This window comes from Dipodomys spectabilis, unplaced genomic scaffold (assembly GCF_019054845.1).
Source record: "Dipodomys spectabilis isolate Male_0828 unplaced genomic scaffold, ASM1905484v1 ptg000125l, whole genome shotgun sequence".
NCBI classification, from domain to species: domain Eukaryota; kingdom Metazoa; phylum Chordata; class Mammalia; order Rodentia; family Heteromyidae; genus Dipodomys; species Dipodomys spectabilis.
The window spans coordinates 12,462,185-12,478,792 of NW_024870802.1; the positions used below are offsets into that span (position 1 = coordinate 12,462,185).

Consider the following 16,608-nt stretch of genomic DNA (forward strand, 5'->3'; position numbering starts at 1 on the left):
AAATATACGGTTAAAAAATATATATTTTTGAGCTGGGCACCAGTGAGTGGTTCACACCTGTAACTTTAGCTACTCAGGAAGCTGAGAGCTGAAGATAATCATAGAAGCCAGCCAAGGTAAAGTCTATGAGACTCTTATCTCTAATTAATGACCTGAAAAAAGATGAAACGGAGCTGTGGCAAGTGGTTCAGGAACTATGCCTGGACCCTGAGTTCAAGCTCCAGGACTGGTACTAAAACCCAAAAAAACACAAAACAAAAAAACAATCAAACCTTTGTTCCTTTTCTGAAAAATTAAGGCCAATAAACACTACTGAGTTCAATGAAGGGTAGTTGGAGGAATCCTAATGTACACAACCTGTACATCATTATTTTCCTTAACATACCAATATGATGCAGCAATTATCTACTACTTTTAGATTTTATATGATACAGTAATGGTAAAGCTAATTCAGCAAAAATTACTGTACATACCAGGTTTGAAAGATTGCTCTTTCCAGGTATGATATCATTCTGTTTACTTTGTTCCTGCCTTGGTTTACATTTTCTTTCTACATTAGAAGATTTTAGGGAAAGACTGCTTGTTTCTGAAAAAGAGTTTTCTGAGTTGACTCTCTGCTCCAGCTGTTCCTTTCTCAACCTCTTTAGTTCTCGTTCTCTGCAGTAAGAAGCTAGTGATGACTGGAACTTAGCTCCCAGTGTACTTTCTCCTGGGTGGTGTCTTGATAGGCTGCTTCTGCTACTAAGACTTCTGGGGCTGTTCTTAAAGATGTCAGCCCCTGTAGTCTGCTTTTTGGAGTCTGCACTAGTCTTGCATCGATCTCTATCATTCTTCTCCCTGCTATTTTCATGTATGAACAGTGATTTCCTTCGTTCTGGAGATCGATGATGTTTTTTCTTCAGTGCCTTCATGTCCTTTGACAAATATGAAGACGGAACATAGATATTTGTTCCTTTGGGTAAATATTTGGAGGCTAGTGACACACAAGGCCGACGTGACTCATGCACACCAGGATCTTTACGGTGCTCCTTAACACCTTTCATGAAAGCTTCTAAAATAGGGCTCTTTTCAGACGACACCTTTTTGAGTTTAGATTTTTTTGGTGAGGATAATTTCCTTTCAAATTGCTCTGTTCCAGAGATGGGCAATCTACTTCCTTCATATTTGATGTTTGATTTTTGTGGAGAATCCAACATATGTCTGTCTAAAATAGCCAATTAAAACATACAAATTATGTTATTAAAAATAAGCCACTGCCTTACTTAATCATCAATGTTTAAAATACTGTATTGAAGTTACCACAAGAAAATTCAAACTAATATCTGCACAGTGATACACATGGTAGTTATCAAGACATGGCTTATTTGGCAATAGCTTTAGTTTTATAAATCCTTCTTTTGCTACATTACATTCTCTTGCTAATCCCTATAGCTCTGCTTAAAAGTTACTGTAATAGAGAATCAAGAGTTATTGACTATAGTAAATGATATTTTACATGTAAGAATGCATTCAAGAGTGAAGACTGTCTCGAATTTAAACTATCTTTGTAAAAATAAATACATATAGTTCTGACTTACAATTTTGAAAACTGTTGACTCAAACAAAATTTAGATATGGTATAAAGTTGGCTCCGTCTCTCTCTTTCTCTGCAACAGCCCTTCTCATCCCCGCCCCCCTCCCCCAACAAAAGTATTAGCAGTACGCATACCTTGTTTTGAAGCTCGTTTGAAGAAATCTATAATTGACTGCTTCCTGAAAATAAAAGCATAGCTAATATGGTATCACATAAACAAATAATAAACCTCAATAATTCAGATTAAGTGGAAAGAAAATCTAAGATTTATAGACTACAGGCTGGATTTCACTATATAGTTTAATCAAGCTCACACAATGGCAATTATGCTTTGTTAAGCTGGGCAAGTGTTAAGAATGTAATTCATCATTTTCTGTAAGTTTAAGAAATGAAATCTAGAATATTGAAATGTAAAGATTGAAGTGTGAATCCAGGGCATTGATAAGAGCTCTTGTTGAAATGCTTAGCTATATGAAAGAATGGAAAATGTTGAAAGCCATCTGATCCTGTTATTTCCAGTGATTGATGCAAAATAACATAGAAACTTGCTGAATGGAGATTACAAAAGTGGAGTAAAACTGACTCTCAGAATGTAACAGCAGATGACAGAATGTATGAGCAATCCAGATGATGTGGGGAGGTGGCTGAAGAGGAACGTGCCAGGCAGAGCCAAAAAAATGAAATACTAAGCTCATACTACTAAGATGTTCATCTAAGTAACAGTAAAAATTGGAATGTGCCTTAACTGGTGTTTCAGATTTTTTACTAACAATCCTTAAAGATATTTACAAAAATAACACACCACCTAGGAAAACCAAGAACAAGAACAAAAAAGGAGACTTGAAAGTTAATGAATTTAAAAAAATGGATTAACATTTTAAACTCTGTATCCTAAATGGGCACAAAACAAAATAGAACTGCATGACCAGAATAATTGTATTTGTTCATGTAAAGTTGTCAGCTATAAAAAGGGGGTTATACAGAAAGCAAAAATCACTCGTTTTTCAGAGGTGGACTGTAGAATACCAGTTTTTGTAAAGATTTATCCACTATGAGACTTACTCAGTGAAAACCTGAACAATCCAAATTCTAGGCTGAGCTCCCTGTATTTTGTGTATCTTTATACTGGTTTACTGAGGTTACCATGTTTGAGATGTTGGCAGAAAACCTAAGTGGTTATGAGATGAATGTGTGTCAGACTATCAAAGAATACATAATTTGTTTACAGAAAATAAATTGGGTAAATTAACTTTACCACAGAGCAAAGTAAGAAATGCTAGACAGTCTGCTAAAGGGAGAAAGATAATACCATTACTGGTGGAGAATACTAAAGAACAAAAGCTAATTCAAGATGGGATATTAAATACATCTTTACATTCATTATTAAATGTAATAGTATCTTTCTCAAAGTATTAAGAGCTCAAGCTCCTTTTCAATTAATACATTAGAAAAAAAAAGGCATTGAGTAAAACATCAGTAACCTGTAAAGATAAAACTATGCATATTATCACTGGTGGTACTATTTTTTTTAATTTGTATGCACAGAAATGCCCATTATTTATAATTGTTAAAAAAAAAAAAACAATTTTAATTGCTGCATAGTTATCTGAAACTTCTGGGGCCAAATGTTGTGTTAGAATAAAGAACATACTGGATTTTAGGAAAGGGATGACAAATTCTTTGTGCAAAGCCTCCAATGGATTTGGTGCTGCAGCCTGTAATCAAATGTATTAGTATTTCTCCAACAAGACTTATGAATATTCACACTTAATGGAATAAAGACCATAAACAATCTTCTATTAGTTTTGACTGCCAAATTAGATGTGGTGCCAAAACTTACTAAAACCTTTTAGTTTTCAAGCTTCACGGCTTCCAGAATTAAGGTGACTGTGGACTTGTACCACAATGGAACATAAATTCACTGTAAAACTTCTGTTAAAGCTTTTAAAATAAAAGACAGCACCCAAGTGGTAGAGAATTTAAACATGTTTTATTTTAAGAGGATGTGATTTGATGAATTCATCTCATGACACAGTTCCCGCAAAGTCTGTACAAAACTGGTCTCTTGGAGAGGTAGAAAGTTACTGCAAGAGAAAACAATCACATTTCAAGTATGCATGTTCTTTTAAGTATGAATTATCGTGTACCCAAGACCACAGAGAAATTCTTGGGTTTCTCTCTCGCATCTTACATAATTCCACCTAGAATATAGAAATGGTTCATACTACCACATCACTCGGATCATAACAGAACACCTAAGAAAATTATCCTAATATCCATCAAATAGGTTGGGTCCCAGGCCAAGTTTTCCAACATGACAAAAATCACATTCCACCTGAAGGCAGGCTCTCCGCCACTGCCAGGCTGGTGGTCGGTCCTTCACTAGACCCAGAGTAGCTCCCCAAATACACACACACAAAAAAGAAAGACTCCAACTCCCATAAGGACCCGCGCGGAGGCGGGACGAGAGCCTGCAGGCCCCGGAACGCAAAGGCCTGAGCTCGCGGAGGATGGCGGGAACTTAAGAGCGGCGGTCCGCAGTCCTCCCTCATACCCTTGCCCCCGCGACCCGGCCCCTTCTCAACCCCTCTGCACGGTACCTGTCCCCAGGGCTCTCTGTTCTCTTTCCCGAGGCAGCAGGGGTGGTACTACCGGGTCTCAGATGGCAGCGCGGGGGCGATGACCCCGGGGCTGGGGATGAGGGGAAACCTGGCCTAGCGGGCATGCAGCGCCTTGTCATGTCGGCGCCGCTGGCGACGGCGGCATGAGCTGTAGCTGGAGAAGCTGGGTGCGTGGTTGCCGTCTTGCTGCTGGGACTCGGGGACGCTGTCGGAGCAGAGGTGGGCGGCACCCCCTTCTCTCTTCATGGCGGTTCTCTCTCTTCGGAAGTGACTCCGGTGTGAGCGGGAAGGAACCTGAGGACCGGCGGGGGCGGGCCTTAAGTGGAGGAGTCGGGCCCTGATTGGCTTGCCCAGTGGTCATTCTGGTGGTGGCGCAATAGAAAGCGGCAGCCCCTCAGGAGGAGGCAGGGCTTCGGGGAAGGGGCGGGGAGGAGGAAAACTGCACTCCCCCGCCAGTCACGTGCGCCGAGGGCGCGCGCCTCCGCGTCGGGGACCCGTCGGCCTTGACGGGTGCGTGGGGGTGGGGGCGTGTGGAGAGGGGAGGAGAAGCGGGGGCGTCGTGGGCACTGCGGCAGCTGGCGACACCCGGCTCGTCTTATGCTAGGGATGAGATTTGCAGAAGCGAACCCAAACCTGCAGCTCCCTCAGTAAGGATGGCCAACATTTGGGCCCCCCGCGTCATGACGATGCCCCACTAATCCCTAGTTGTGCATAATTTCATCGTCACCGAAGGCCAACGTGCCATAATGCTGTCACCATTTCCTCTGTAGTCTATCCCAGTCTGAAAACTTGTGTATTTTATGAGGTTCTTGTTAAGTGTTAGGGGTACATCTCTCTGGGTCTTGGTCTCTGTCTCTCTAAGAAAAAAGAAACCCATTGATATGAAAAATAACAACAACAGTTTTCATTCTGTAAAGATGTTTTGTTCTTCTCTAGTTGTTCATGAGGCCCCTGCAGCATGCTCCTTTGGAAATTTTTGAAAGGAACATAGGGTCAGCTTTCAATTAAGTGTGGACAGCATAGATCAGTAAAAGCTGCCAGCTGTCTCCAGTCCTTTGGAAAAGGCTTGTGCTTTGCAAGCTGTCAGCCAAGGATTTCCTTTCTTTATAAGTTGAAAGACTGGTCACAGAATCTCAGCCTCAGTTTCCAAGCCTATACAATTACTCATTTTTCTGCATAATCATAAGCCATAAAAGAAATGTAAATATCTAGATGCTTGCATGTAATTGGTGCTGAGTAAATTATTATTCCTTTCCCTGTATTCCCCAGATACACTGTTCTTGCAGTCAGTTCATTTCTTACAGAATCATCCAGACTGGTTGTGGTGACTCAGCTCAGCTCTGTAATCCCAGAACTCAAGGTTGAGGCAGGAGAGAGAGTTGGAACCTAACTTGAACTATATAGGAAAAAAAAATCAGAACGAAAAAACATCTTCCAAGGATAGGAAAAATACTGTTATATTCGGTTAACAATCGCCAAAGGAAAAAAAAAATCAAAGCAAAAATCTTCCTAGCACAGGGAAAATGTTAATACTGTAATATAATAACTGTTAATAGCCAAAATGCCTCCCTCAAGGGTATGCAAGCCTTAATGAACAAGGATGCTCAATCTGTTGAAAGAACAAAACCCAAAATGAGCAACAAAAATTGGACAAATCTTTCAAGTTTATTGTACTAAGGATTGAACTCACTGCTTCTGTTGCTAAGCCTACCTAAGTGACCAAAAATTCACCTCCTATCTCTTCCATGGCAGCCCTGGGGAGAAAGAATTAGCAAGATTAAAGCGGTCAACAGACTGGCAGAGGGGAAGGTAGAAGGCAAATTGTGAACATACTCTTCTCTGATTCAGCCAGAAAGCTTCTATGTACAGGAAGCTTCTATGTGAGGTAGTGATACTACAAGAAAGGAAATACCAAAATAAAGGACTTTTATTTTTCTAATAGCTGAAAAATTAATGCTGTTGTAAGCATTGTTCCTTACATATAAAAGAACATAACAGGTGCTGAAAATGTGTTGAAATGAATGGCATGAAATTGTTTATTAAGGCCTTTTTCATGTATTCCCTATCCCGATTTAGTGCTTTTTATTGACTGTTTCTACATAAAGAAGTTCCTGCTTCTATAACATTATATCTACAAAACATTTAATCTGATTCATTTCACTGCATGCTCAGTCCATAAAGAAGAATAATGCATAAAAGCATGTTCTGCATGATCAATTAGTTGCTTTTTTTTTTTTTGATGATAGCATTTGAATCATCCAGCCTCCAAGGTATCACTTTAAAGTCTGTACTCATGCTACCTAACAATAGTTTTCACATTTTCTTAATCTAAGCAACAGATTATGGAGTTAAGTGAGGCAAGAAATCCCTTGATCAATAAATGGAGATGGAGCCATAATGAAAACACAATTTTAAAAATCTCTTCTTAACAGGGAAGTAGTTATCTAAATCCTCAATAAGCATCAAGGCTCTTCTTTGTTTAAGCTGCATAGGAAAAATGATAGAGATTTGTGCTGCAGGGTGAAAATACGTTCAACATACTAACCAGAAAGTTGAGAGTTTCTAAAGGTTCTTCTTCCCTTGAAATAGACTTGAACCTCTTTTGTGTTTATACTCCTTTCCCACCCATTCATCCTGTTACTTTAAGGCCTTTTTTGTTTGTTTGCTTTTTGCAGTGCTGCAGATGTAACACAGGGCCTTATCATCTATGAAACATCATGTGACTATCTCTAGAATGGAAAGGCCAGTAACTATGTGCATTTAATCATATAAAATAATATTTATAAATGAACCCCAGGAAATGGAAATGAGGTTTTTCCTTTGTTGCTGTTTTTGTTTTCTTTTTTTTTTTTTTTGGTCTTATTTGTTCATTTTATCTGTCTTTGGAGGGTGGGCAAGGGGCGACACAGAAATGGAGGGACAAAGGGTGAACAAATGCAGCAGTGGTACTCACTAGATATTATTTGAAAATGAACTATACAGTGGGGCGATGGTGGCTCACATCAGTAATCCTCAGTAATCCTCACTACTCAGGAGGCCAAGATCTGAGGATCAAGATTCAAAGCCAGCCCAGGCAGGAAAGTCTGTGAGATTCTTATCGCCAATAAACCATTCATAAAAAGCCAGAAGTAGTGCTGTGGCTCAAGTGGTAGAGCACTAGCCTTGATCACAAAGATGCTTGGGGACAGCATTTAGGCCCAGAGTTCAAGCCCCAGGACTGGCAAAAGAAAGAATGAGGGGGAGAGGAGAGAGGAGAAGGAAGGAAGGAAGGAGGGAAAGAAGAAAGGAAGGAAAAAAGGAAGAAAGGAAGGAAAAAGGAAGGAAGGAAATGAACTATAAAAGTTGTGGATGGGAATGAGAAGGAGAAACTGGGAGAGACCAGGGGAAGGTATAATATTGTCCAAAAAGAAATGTACTTTTTACCTGACTTACGTAATTATAACCTCTTTGTATTTTACTTTTATAATAACAATAAAATAAGAGAAAGGCCAGGTATCTAAAGACCCATACATAAACTCATATATATGCCCATATCCTATATGCAGAGTCCTGTTATTATCTATTCAGTGGTGGAGTTTGTTGTTTTGTAGTTGTTTTAATGTGTCCAGTGACCCAGTATATCAATTTCAAAACCTTCTTAATAACTTGCAGTCAAAGCATGAGAAACTTGACTGTAGTCTGGAATTTCTCAAACCAATATTTCTGAAGGGCTTTATTATATTTCAGATGATAAGCAATATCTATGCCTACCACTACTGGTAAACAAGATGAAATTTTAATCTCTTGCTCTCTCTCTCTCTCTCTCTCTCTCCTCACCTACCTACCTACCTTATGTACATATATTACATAGTTTTGTGTAATACAGAGAAAAATAACAACCCCTAGTAACTGTTTTAGTTACTTGACTTATTTTTCCCTATAATGTTGCTCATCTCCACTTAGACATACAGTATTGGGAAATGCTGTCTTCAGAAACCGTGAGCCAGTTTTACTAAGTACTCCCAAGAACCTTGGATCTCATTTAATGGTATTAAATTACACTTGGAGTTTCCTATGGCCCCTAAAACTAAGTTGATGTTTTTTCCCATGTATCTGCTCAGCAGTTTTAAGTTCAACCTCTGTTTGTAGTTTGCAGTTGTTTTGTGTGTGGATCTTGAGTTAGGTGCCTGGCCATTCCTTTCTTGAGACCCTCACGTGATCTTTCTTTCTCTGTCAAGCTTTCAAGTTAATTATTTCCTGTTTCTCTGTGCCTGTTCTTTATCCCACTTCTCAAGCCACCCTCCACATACTCCTGCCCCCTGCTCCCCAGACCTCCCAACTAATGAGTCTTTGTTTCTTGGTCTACCCTATAGTACCCTCCAAGAGCCTTGGAGTTAATACCACACTGTAACAATTTTAGAGCAAAATTTTGCCAAACTTGTAGAATTAGAAGTTAAAGTCCCAAGCTTTTTAATAACATTCTTTGTGAGTGACCTTTGTTCTCTTGGTCTTTGTGAGCTAAAGTACTATGTGAGCCAGTCAGCCCAAGATGTTTTCCCTCTTTGTGACTGCTTAGAATCTCTGCTATCAGTTGTGTTACTCCTCCTAAGACTCCCACCTTGAGCTTGACTCTCCCAGCACACTTGAACTATTGTTTATGTTAACCTTGGTTCAGTGACTGTCCCCTTCCTTCCCATCAAAGACAAAGCCCTTTGACCTGTTGCTTTGCACAACTCAGGGGGCTAAGATTGTACTGAGATGTGCCCCATAAAAACTTCACGTGCAGAAGCTACTCTACTTCTCTGGTCTTTGCTTTCTTGTCCCCATGCCCAGAAATCTCCCCAAACAAACCTTTTATGGTCAACCAGCCTTAATTTCTCCAAATTATTTTCCAAATCCTGGCTGAGGTTTTGTTTTAATTCTTTAACTTAGTCTTGCTTACAATATTTATCTTCCTTCTCCCCAGCCTTCCTTCAGTTTTTCTCTCTTCTTGTCTTCCCACATGAACACACAGTTCTTTGATGTCTTTTGCCTAGTGTCCAGTTTCCTGGCAGTTTATTTCTAACCCACTATAAATTAAAGCATACAAAGCCCTTACAGAGCATCTTTTACAAAACTTTTACTTCTTTAACTGTATATGCATTTCCCCTGACAGTTATGTAAAAGGTCCCTGCTGTAGACTGGTCACTGTGATAGTGGTTCCCACAACCTGTATTGATGTTTCCTACTTCTGCATGTGGATGCCAGCGAAGGATCTAGGCTTCCTTTGGTCACTCCAGCTGGTAAGGCAAAGGGGCATAACTTAGACACTCCTTCTGCCCTCCTATGGCTATACCCTCCAGTAGCAGAGAGATTTGTGTGGAAGGAGTTCCATGATACCATAGCTGTCTTTTCAAGGAAGCTTCCTAGTTACAGGTGTATAGTCAGTCCTCTGTATCTACAGGTTGTAAATTTATATCCACCAGCCATAGATTGAGAATATTCCAAAAAAAATTCCAGAAAGTTCCAAAAAGCAAAACCTGAATCTGCCACACTCTTGAGAAAGCACTCTATGAAGTCCATGTGAATAAATGATGTGTGGGCATACCCCATTGTATGCACCAGCCATTCTGTTCTGTCTCTAGTACTTGTGGAGCAACGTTGGCTTCTCATCTCTTGCATATGCGGTATAATTAGGCCTATAGTGGTTGTGTCTATACTAGACATGTAGACTTGTTCTTGTCATTGTTCTCTGAATAATAAAGAATGCTCAATATTTACATATAATTTTCAATGTACTAGGTATGGTAAGTAATCTAAAGTATAGGGGAGGATGTTTATAGGAGCTAGGTAGGTAAAATGTAAGTACATAAATCGGGCTGGGAAGGTGGCTCAGTGGTAGAGCGCTTGCCTTGCATGTGTGAGACCCTGGGTTTGAGTCCTCAGCACCACATAAGCAGAAAAAGCCGGAAGTGGTGCTGTGGCTTAAGTGGTAGAGCGCTAGCCTTGAGCTGAAGAGCTGAGGGATAGCATCCAGGCCCAGAGTTCAGGCCACATGACCAGCAAAAAAAAAAAAAAGTAAATAAATCAGGTCTGTTTTCCTATCTGTTATAGAGAGTTGGAGTCAGAGATTATTTTTTAACAATGCCAGCAGCTTCAATGACATTTTGTGAACCTTACTGTGGGTTAGGCACTATCCTAAGAAGTTTATGAATACAGATCTATTTAGTCACCACATTCCTGCAAATTAGAAAACAGTGGCCTTTGTTCAGTCTGCTCTTGCATGATAAATGGCGCCTGGTACCCAGCTTCAGTGTGAGGAAGGTGGGACTATGAGAATTGGAGGGCACATTCCTGATTAAATAGGGGCAGCGTCTCCAGGTCATAGTTTCCATGTGGGAAGGCAGGCCTGCTTCCTTTCCTCTCAGCTACAGACCTTGAGGAGGGACTGAGTGAAACATGACAGACCTGCAGTAAAAGCAGGCAGCCATTCAATGTTTGGATATATACGCAGTTTGTTTATTTCTATAGTACTGTGGGATCATACTCTCTTAAAGCAAATGTTTCTCAGAGCCAAAAGAAGAAATAGTGTTTTGAGTGCCTGGAGGAGTGTTACAGGGAATGGACAAGAAGTTTCTTACTCAGGGTTCATTTTTAGAAATTACCTGTAACAACAAAAAAGACCAATGGCCAATGTCTATCAAATACATGAAGTGCTACACTGGGGAAATGGCTCCAGTGGTAGAACACTTGCCTACTAAACACGAGGTCCTGAGTTCAGTCTCAGTACCACCAAAACCAACCAAACAAAACACACAAACTATATATGTATGCGTATCACCTGACCTCTGATTTGGCAATTTGCCTTCTAATTTATCTTACGGATATAATTCTTTTTTTCTTTTTCTTTTGGTCTGATACTGGGACTTGAACTTGGTACCTGATGCATTCATCCGTTGGTTATTGCTCTACCAACTGAGCCATGCCTCCAACCCCTTAGAGATATACTTTTATGTTCATCAGCAAAAGACTGAAAGGGAACTCACTAGTCCAATAGGATGTCTTTAATTGAGTAAATGATGCCAGGAAGTCTAATTTGGGCACACAGGATGTGTTGTGGTGAATTGTGCAATGCGTCCCACTGTCTAACTTCCTCTGTCACCCTCAGCACCCATGTGTTACATCAGTCACCAAGTCTTATGATTTTCACGCTAAGTACTACTTGTATCTTTTCTCTTACAGACATTCTATACTTCTTTTTAGAAGCATAAAAGCTACAGAGAAATATACAAAAATATTATAAACATAGTATTAGCCACCTTTAACTCACAGCTGTTAGCCTTTTATCTAGCAAAAGCGCTAAGGAGAGACTTCTCAGAAAAAGAGGTCAGAATGGCAAAGAAACACATGAGAAAATGCTCATCTCTCGCATTCCCATAAGGGAAATGTAAATCAAATTCAGACACCATCTTACCCCTGTTAGACTAGCTGACATTGTGAATTCGAACAACAAATGTTGGCGGTGATGTGGGGGAAAAAGAACCCTATTGCACTATTGGTGGGAATGTAAACTAGTACAACCACTCTGATAGCAGTCTGGAGGTTCCTCAAAAAACTAAATGTGGATCTTCCCTGTGACCCAACCACACCACTCCTGGGCATCTACCCAGAACATCACAAACTAGGATATCTTAAGGACACTTGCATGTCCATGTTCATTGCTGCACTATTCGCAATAGCCAAGATATGGGATCAGTTCAGATGCCATACAATAGAGGAGTGGATCCAAAAAAAATGTGGTACATAATGAAATTTTATACAGCCATTAGAAAGAATAATATTATGTTATTTTCAGGGAAATGAATGGATCTAGAACAAATCATGTTAGGTGAGGTAAGCCAAGCTCAGAGAGACAAATGGCGCATATTTTTTCTCATAGATCTAAAATACCCTGGGACATGATAAATTCTATAGGACTCTAGACACTCACACGCAGTGAGACCAAAAGAGGATACTTAAGAGAGGAGCACAAACGTGCAATGCCTATATACATCTGACCATATAAAATCATAGATATCAAGCTGGGTGCCAGTGGCTCATGCCTATAATTCTAGCTACTCAGGAGACTGAGATGAGGATGGCAGTTTGAAGCCAGCCCAGGCAGAAAAGTCCATGACACTTATTTCCAATAAACTACTCAGAAAGAGCCAGAAGTAGCATTGTGGCTCAGGTAATAGAGCGCTAGCCTTGAGCATGAAGAGGCTCAGGGACAGTGTCTAGACCCTGAGTTCAAGCACCAGGACTGGCAAAAAAACAAAAAACAAAACAAAACAAAATAATGTAAATAAAAATGAACTCCAAGAAATAAAGAGGTTTTTCTTTGTTTTTCTTTTCTTTTCTTTCTGTCTTGTTTGTTCCTTTATCTGTCTTTGGGAGGGGAGGAGGGACACAGAAATCGTGAAAAAAAGAGGAACAAATGCAGCAGTGTTACTCACTAGACACTATGTTGAAAATGGACAATACAACTTGTGGATGGGTATGGGAAGGAAAACCTGGGAGAGAGTGAGGGAAGGGGTGATACTGCATGAAAAGAAATATACTCATTACCTGACTTATGTGACTGTAATCCCTTTGTATATTATATTGCATATTGTATATTATAATAGCATTTTTTTTTTTTGTCAGTTATGGGGCCTGAACTCAGCCTGGTTGCTGTCCCTCGGCTCTTTAGCTCAAGGCTAGCTCTCTAGCGCCACTTCTGGCTTTTTCTGTTTATGTGTTGCTGAGGACTCGAACCTGGGGCCTCATGCATGCAAGGCAAGCACTCTTCCACTGATCCACCTTCACAGTCCTATAATAGCAATTTTTAAAAAGTTGGAAAAAGCAAGCCTTTTATCTGGTTACTTGCCTTATCTCCCCCCCCCCCCATAAATGTTTGTACTAATTCACAGTCCTACTACTAACATATGAGAGCATTGTTTTCCTTATGTCTGCTCCAATATTTTACATCATCATCCCTTTCATTCTAGTAATATGAAAGGCAGACTTTTTTGTTTGTTTATTTTGCATTCCCTTGATTATTAGGTTGAATATGCACTTAGGGGCATAAATTTGGATTCTTCTTTTTGTTTTTGTTGGTTGTGGGTCTTGAACTCTGAGCCTGTGCACTGTCCCTGAGCTCTTCAGCTCAAGGCAAGTGCTCTACCACTTGAGCCACAGTACCACTTCTGGTTTTCTGGTGGTTAATTGGAGATGAAAGTTTTGAGGACTTTCCTGCCCAAGCTGGCTTTGAACCACTATCCTTAGATCTCAGCCTCCTAAGTAGCAAGGATTACAGGAGTGAGCCACCAGCAACCGGCTTGGATTCTTCTTTTATCAATTGCATCTTTTTAAATTTTACCCATTTTCTCCTAAATTGTTAATATGTTTCTTATTGGTTTGTAGAATTTGGAAAAATACCTATTTCAAGTACCCCCAGATCCTTTCTATATCTCCGTCGCTGCCTGATACAGATCCTGGTGAAACCCTATCAAGTCTCTTGCAAAAGCTTTCAAGTTGGCCTCTTGCCTTAAGTTTTGCTTTTCTTTAATCCATCTTCTATATAAGCAAATCTGGGCATGTTATTCCAAAACTTATCACCCACAGGGAAACAAAACAAAACTTCATCAACCATAGAAACCATACAAAACCCTCAAATGAAATTTAAGTGCTTCATGATAAGTTCTCTCTCTGAGCTGTGTTATCCCACTGTTGCTCTCTGTGCATCTTCTCCAACCATTCAGAACAGTGGGATTGACTATTGTTTGGGCACATCAGCTTCACTCATGTTTCTGGGCTTTCATAAGAGCCATTATAGCGCTACTTTTCCCTCCTACTGTAAACAAGAGACCTAGTTGTTTCTTGCTCAATCCTTCCACACATTGTTGAGTCCACTGTAATATGTAATTCACTTTACATTTGTGAAATTGAAATAAGTGTGTGTGTGTGTGTGTGTGGTTTATCTACATTGAAGCTTCAGTTTGATAGGGCTGTGACTGCTCATCTAAAGAGGCAGTATAGCTATTATAGGCTCATATTTGTAATCCTAACAACTCAGGAGGCTGAGATTTGAAGATCACAGTTCAAAGCCAGCCCAGGCAAGAAAGTCCATGAAATGCTTATCTCCAATATCTCCAGTTAATCACCAGAAAGATCAGAAGTGAAGTTTTAACTCAACTAATAGAGCACTAGCCTTAAACACAAAAACAGTGACCAGGCCCTGAGTTCAAGCCCCAGGACTGGCACAAAAATAAAATAAAAATGAAGCCATATAACAGGATGATCAGGAATTTGGCTCTGAAGCCAGACTCCTCAGATTTGAATCTTAGCTCCATTACTCTTCATGAAAGTTATTTAACCTTGTGCCTCCGAATCTGCATTTGTAAATAGAGATAGAAATAGTATTCGTCTCATTGCTTTGTGTTAATTTAATTAATCCATATAAAGTGCAATAATAGTATTTGTCATTTAGTAGATACTCTGTAATTGTTCGTTCTTCATCTGCTTATTAGCTGATAGCTGTAAATTGTAACTATTATTTACTACTAATAATAGTAAGCATTTAGCAAGAGGAAGTACATAGTGCAGATAAGTACTAGCCTAGGTGACACCTGGACATCTCTAAGTAAAATTTTAGGAGTTACCATATTGACTTCAATTACTCCTGGTTTTGGTCTTGGTCAATGAATGCCCATTTTCCTCCACTCTTTCTCCAGCCCCTCAATTTTAGGCACTCAGCTTCCCCATAAGAAACAACTAGAAGTATAGAAAACTGTATTGCATCAAAGAACAGAGAACATTGTTTGCATTTGAAAGGTCCTGGCTAGCCACACAGGCACTCACCAAATCTGCCTTTTCTCTGTTCTCTTCACTCTTGAAGCAGGCTTCAACCGAGATGCCAACAAATGACAAACCCAAAGCATCCATGCCAGGACTCTCCCAAGAATTCAGTTTCCCATGCTAGAGCTTCACATGCTCCCTATCATAATGTTTTCTTTCTGAGATTTTGCAAGCACAAAGTTCTTACTTTGTGTTCTTTTTATGATCAGAGCAGAAAATAGCCTCTCCTGAGTAGTTGGAGGCAGAAAAATGTGCTTTGTTTTTGCTTTGTAGAGCATAGCCAGGAAATGCCACGCCTAATTTTCTAGAAGCCCTTAGAGTGCTGCTAGCTTAGATCACAAATGAAAAATTCAGATGCAGACAGGTGTGAAAGTCAAGGGATCAGCCTCAGGGATTCTGAGTGTCTCCAATTCAGCAGAACAAATGGAAAAACAACAGGTGTCCACAGATGGACTGCCCCATGAGACATTCATACTCAAAGCTCACTTTGGTACTGAATTCTCTCATGAAATCTTGCCCTCTCTTTGTGTAGGCTTTACCCCCTTTCTCCACAGGGTTTGGGAAATTATTCATTCTACTGGCTTTATGTTACAGGTACCTAGAGGTTATGTGTGACTCACCCAGGATTATTTGGCTTTAGTACTCAAAGTTTTGACATTTTCAGTTGTTAGTCACAGAGTATTGCAGCCTACCTGCTTGCATTATAATTAAAAGTATAAGTTTCTTGGTTTAAGAAAATACTCAGAACAACAAAGACTAGCAGACAGAGAACAAGGATCCCATCTATGAGTTCTCTCTTAAAAGAAGACGTTAGCAGGGCACTAGTGGTTCACACCTGTAATTCTAGCTACTCAAGAAACTGAGATCTGAGGATCAGTTCAAAGCCAGCCCCAGGCAGAAGACTCCACGAAACCTTTTTTTCTTTTTCTTTTTTTCGTCAGTGTGGGGCTTGAACTCTGGGCCTGGGCGCTATCCCTCAGCTCTTCAGCTCAAGGCAAGCGCTCTACCACTTAAGCCATAGCGCCACTTCTGATTTTCTGAGTGATTTATTGGACATAAGCATCTCATGGACTTTCCTGCCTGGGCTGGCTTTGAACTAAGATCCTCAGATCTCATCCTTCTGAATAGCTAGGATTACAGGCGTGGGCTACCAGCACCCAGCTTCTAAGAAACTTTTATCTCCAATAAACTCCCCAGAAAAGGCCAGAAGGGGAGTTCTGGCTCTGGTGGTAGAGTGCTAACCTTGAATAAAAGAAGTATGCACATGCGCGCGCGCGCACACACACACACACACACACACACACACACACACACACACACACACTTTCAAAATGGTAAAGGTATATTATGGAAAAATCAACCTGATTTTCTTAATATTGGAATCATGAATGAGTTTGGTGTATGAGAAAGAAGACTTTCATTTATTATTTCCTAAAGTAGACAGAAACTAGAGCCAGGGACTACTAGAGTGAATATTCATTTTGCTCTCATTGTGATTTCCCTGTTTGTATCGAGGAGTGATGGCAGACAACATTAACACTAAAATGTCTTATATGCTGCTCAATAGAAACATGGTAG

The 16,608-nt window shown here is 40.1% G+C and overlaps 1 protein-coding gene across 3 annotated transcripts in view; it reads right to left on the bottom strand.

Annotated features, from left to right (window-relative positions):
• Window positions 1-15,270, bottom strand: part of Slf2 (SMC5-SMC6 complex localization factor 2) — a 65,723-nt gene extending 50,453 nt beyond the window's left edge. The window contains exons 1-3 of one of the 3 annotated variants that reach the window (XM_042689674.1): window positions 15,034-15,270; window positions 1,709-1,752; window positions 474-1,204 (exon numbers count right to left, since the gene is read on the bottom strand). In XM_042689674.1, coding sequence (XP_042545608.1) covers window positions 474-1,204; window positions 1,709-1,752; window positions 15,034-15,113 — 855 coding nt within the window. In that variant the 5' untranslated portion in view covers window positions 15,114-15,270. Of the gene's footprint in view, window positions 1-473; window positions 1,205-1,708; window positions 1,753-4,173; window positions 4,551-15,033 lie in introns of those variants that run through there. The other 2 variants (XM_042689673.1, XM_042689672.1) reach the window with 2 other exon arrangements.
• Window positions 15,271-16,608: the final 1,338 nt, after the last annotated feature.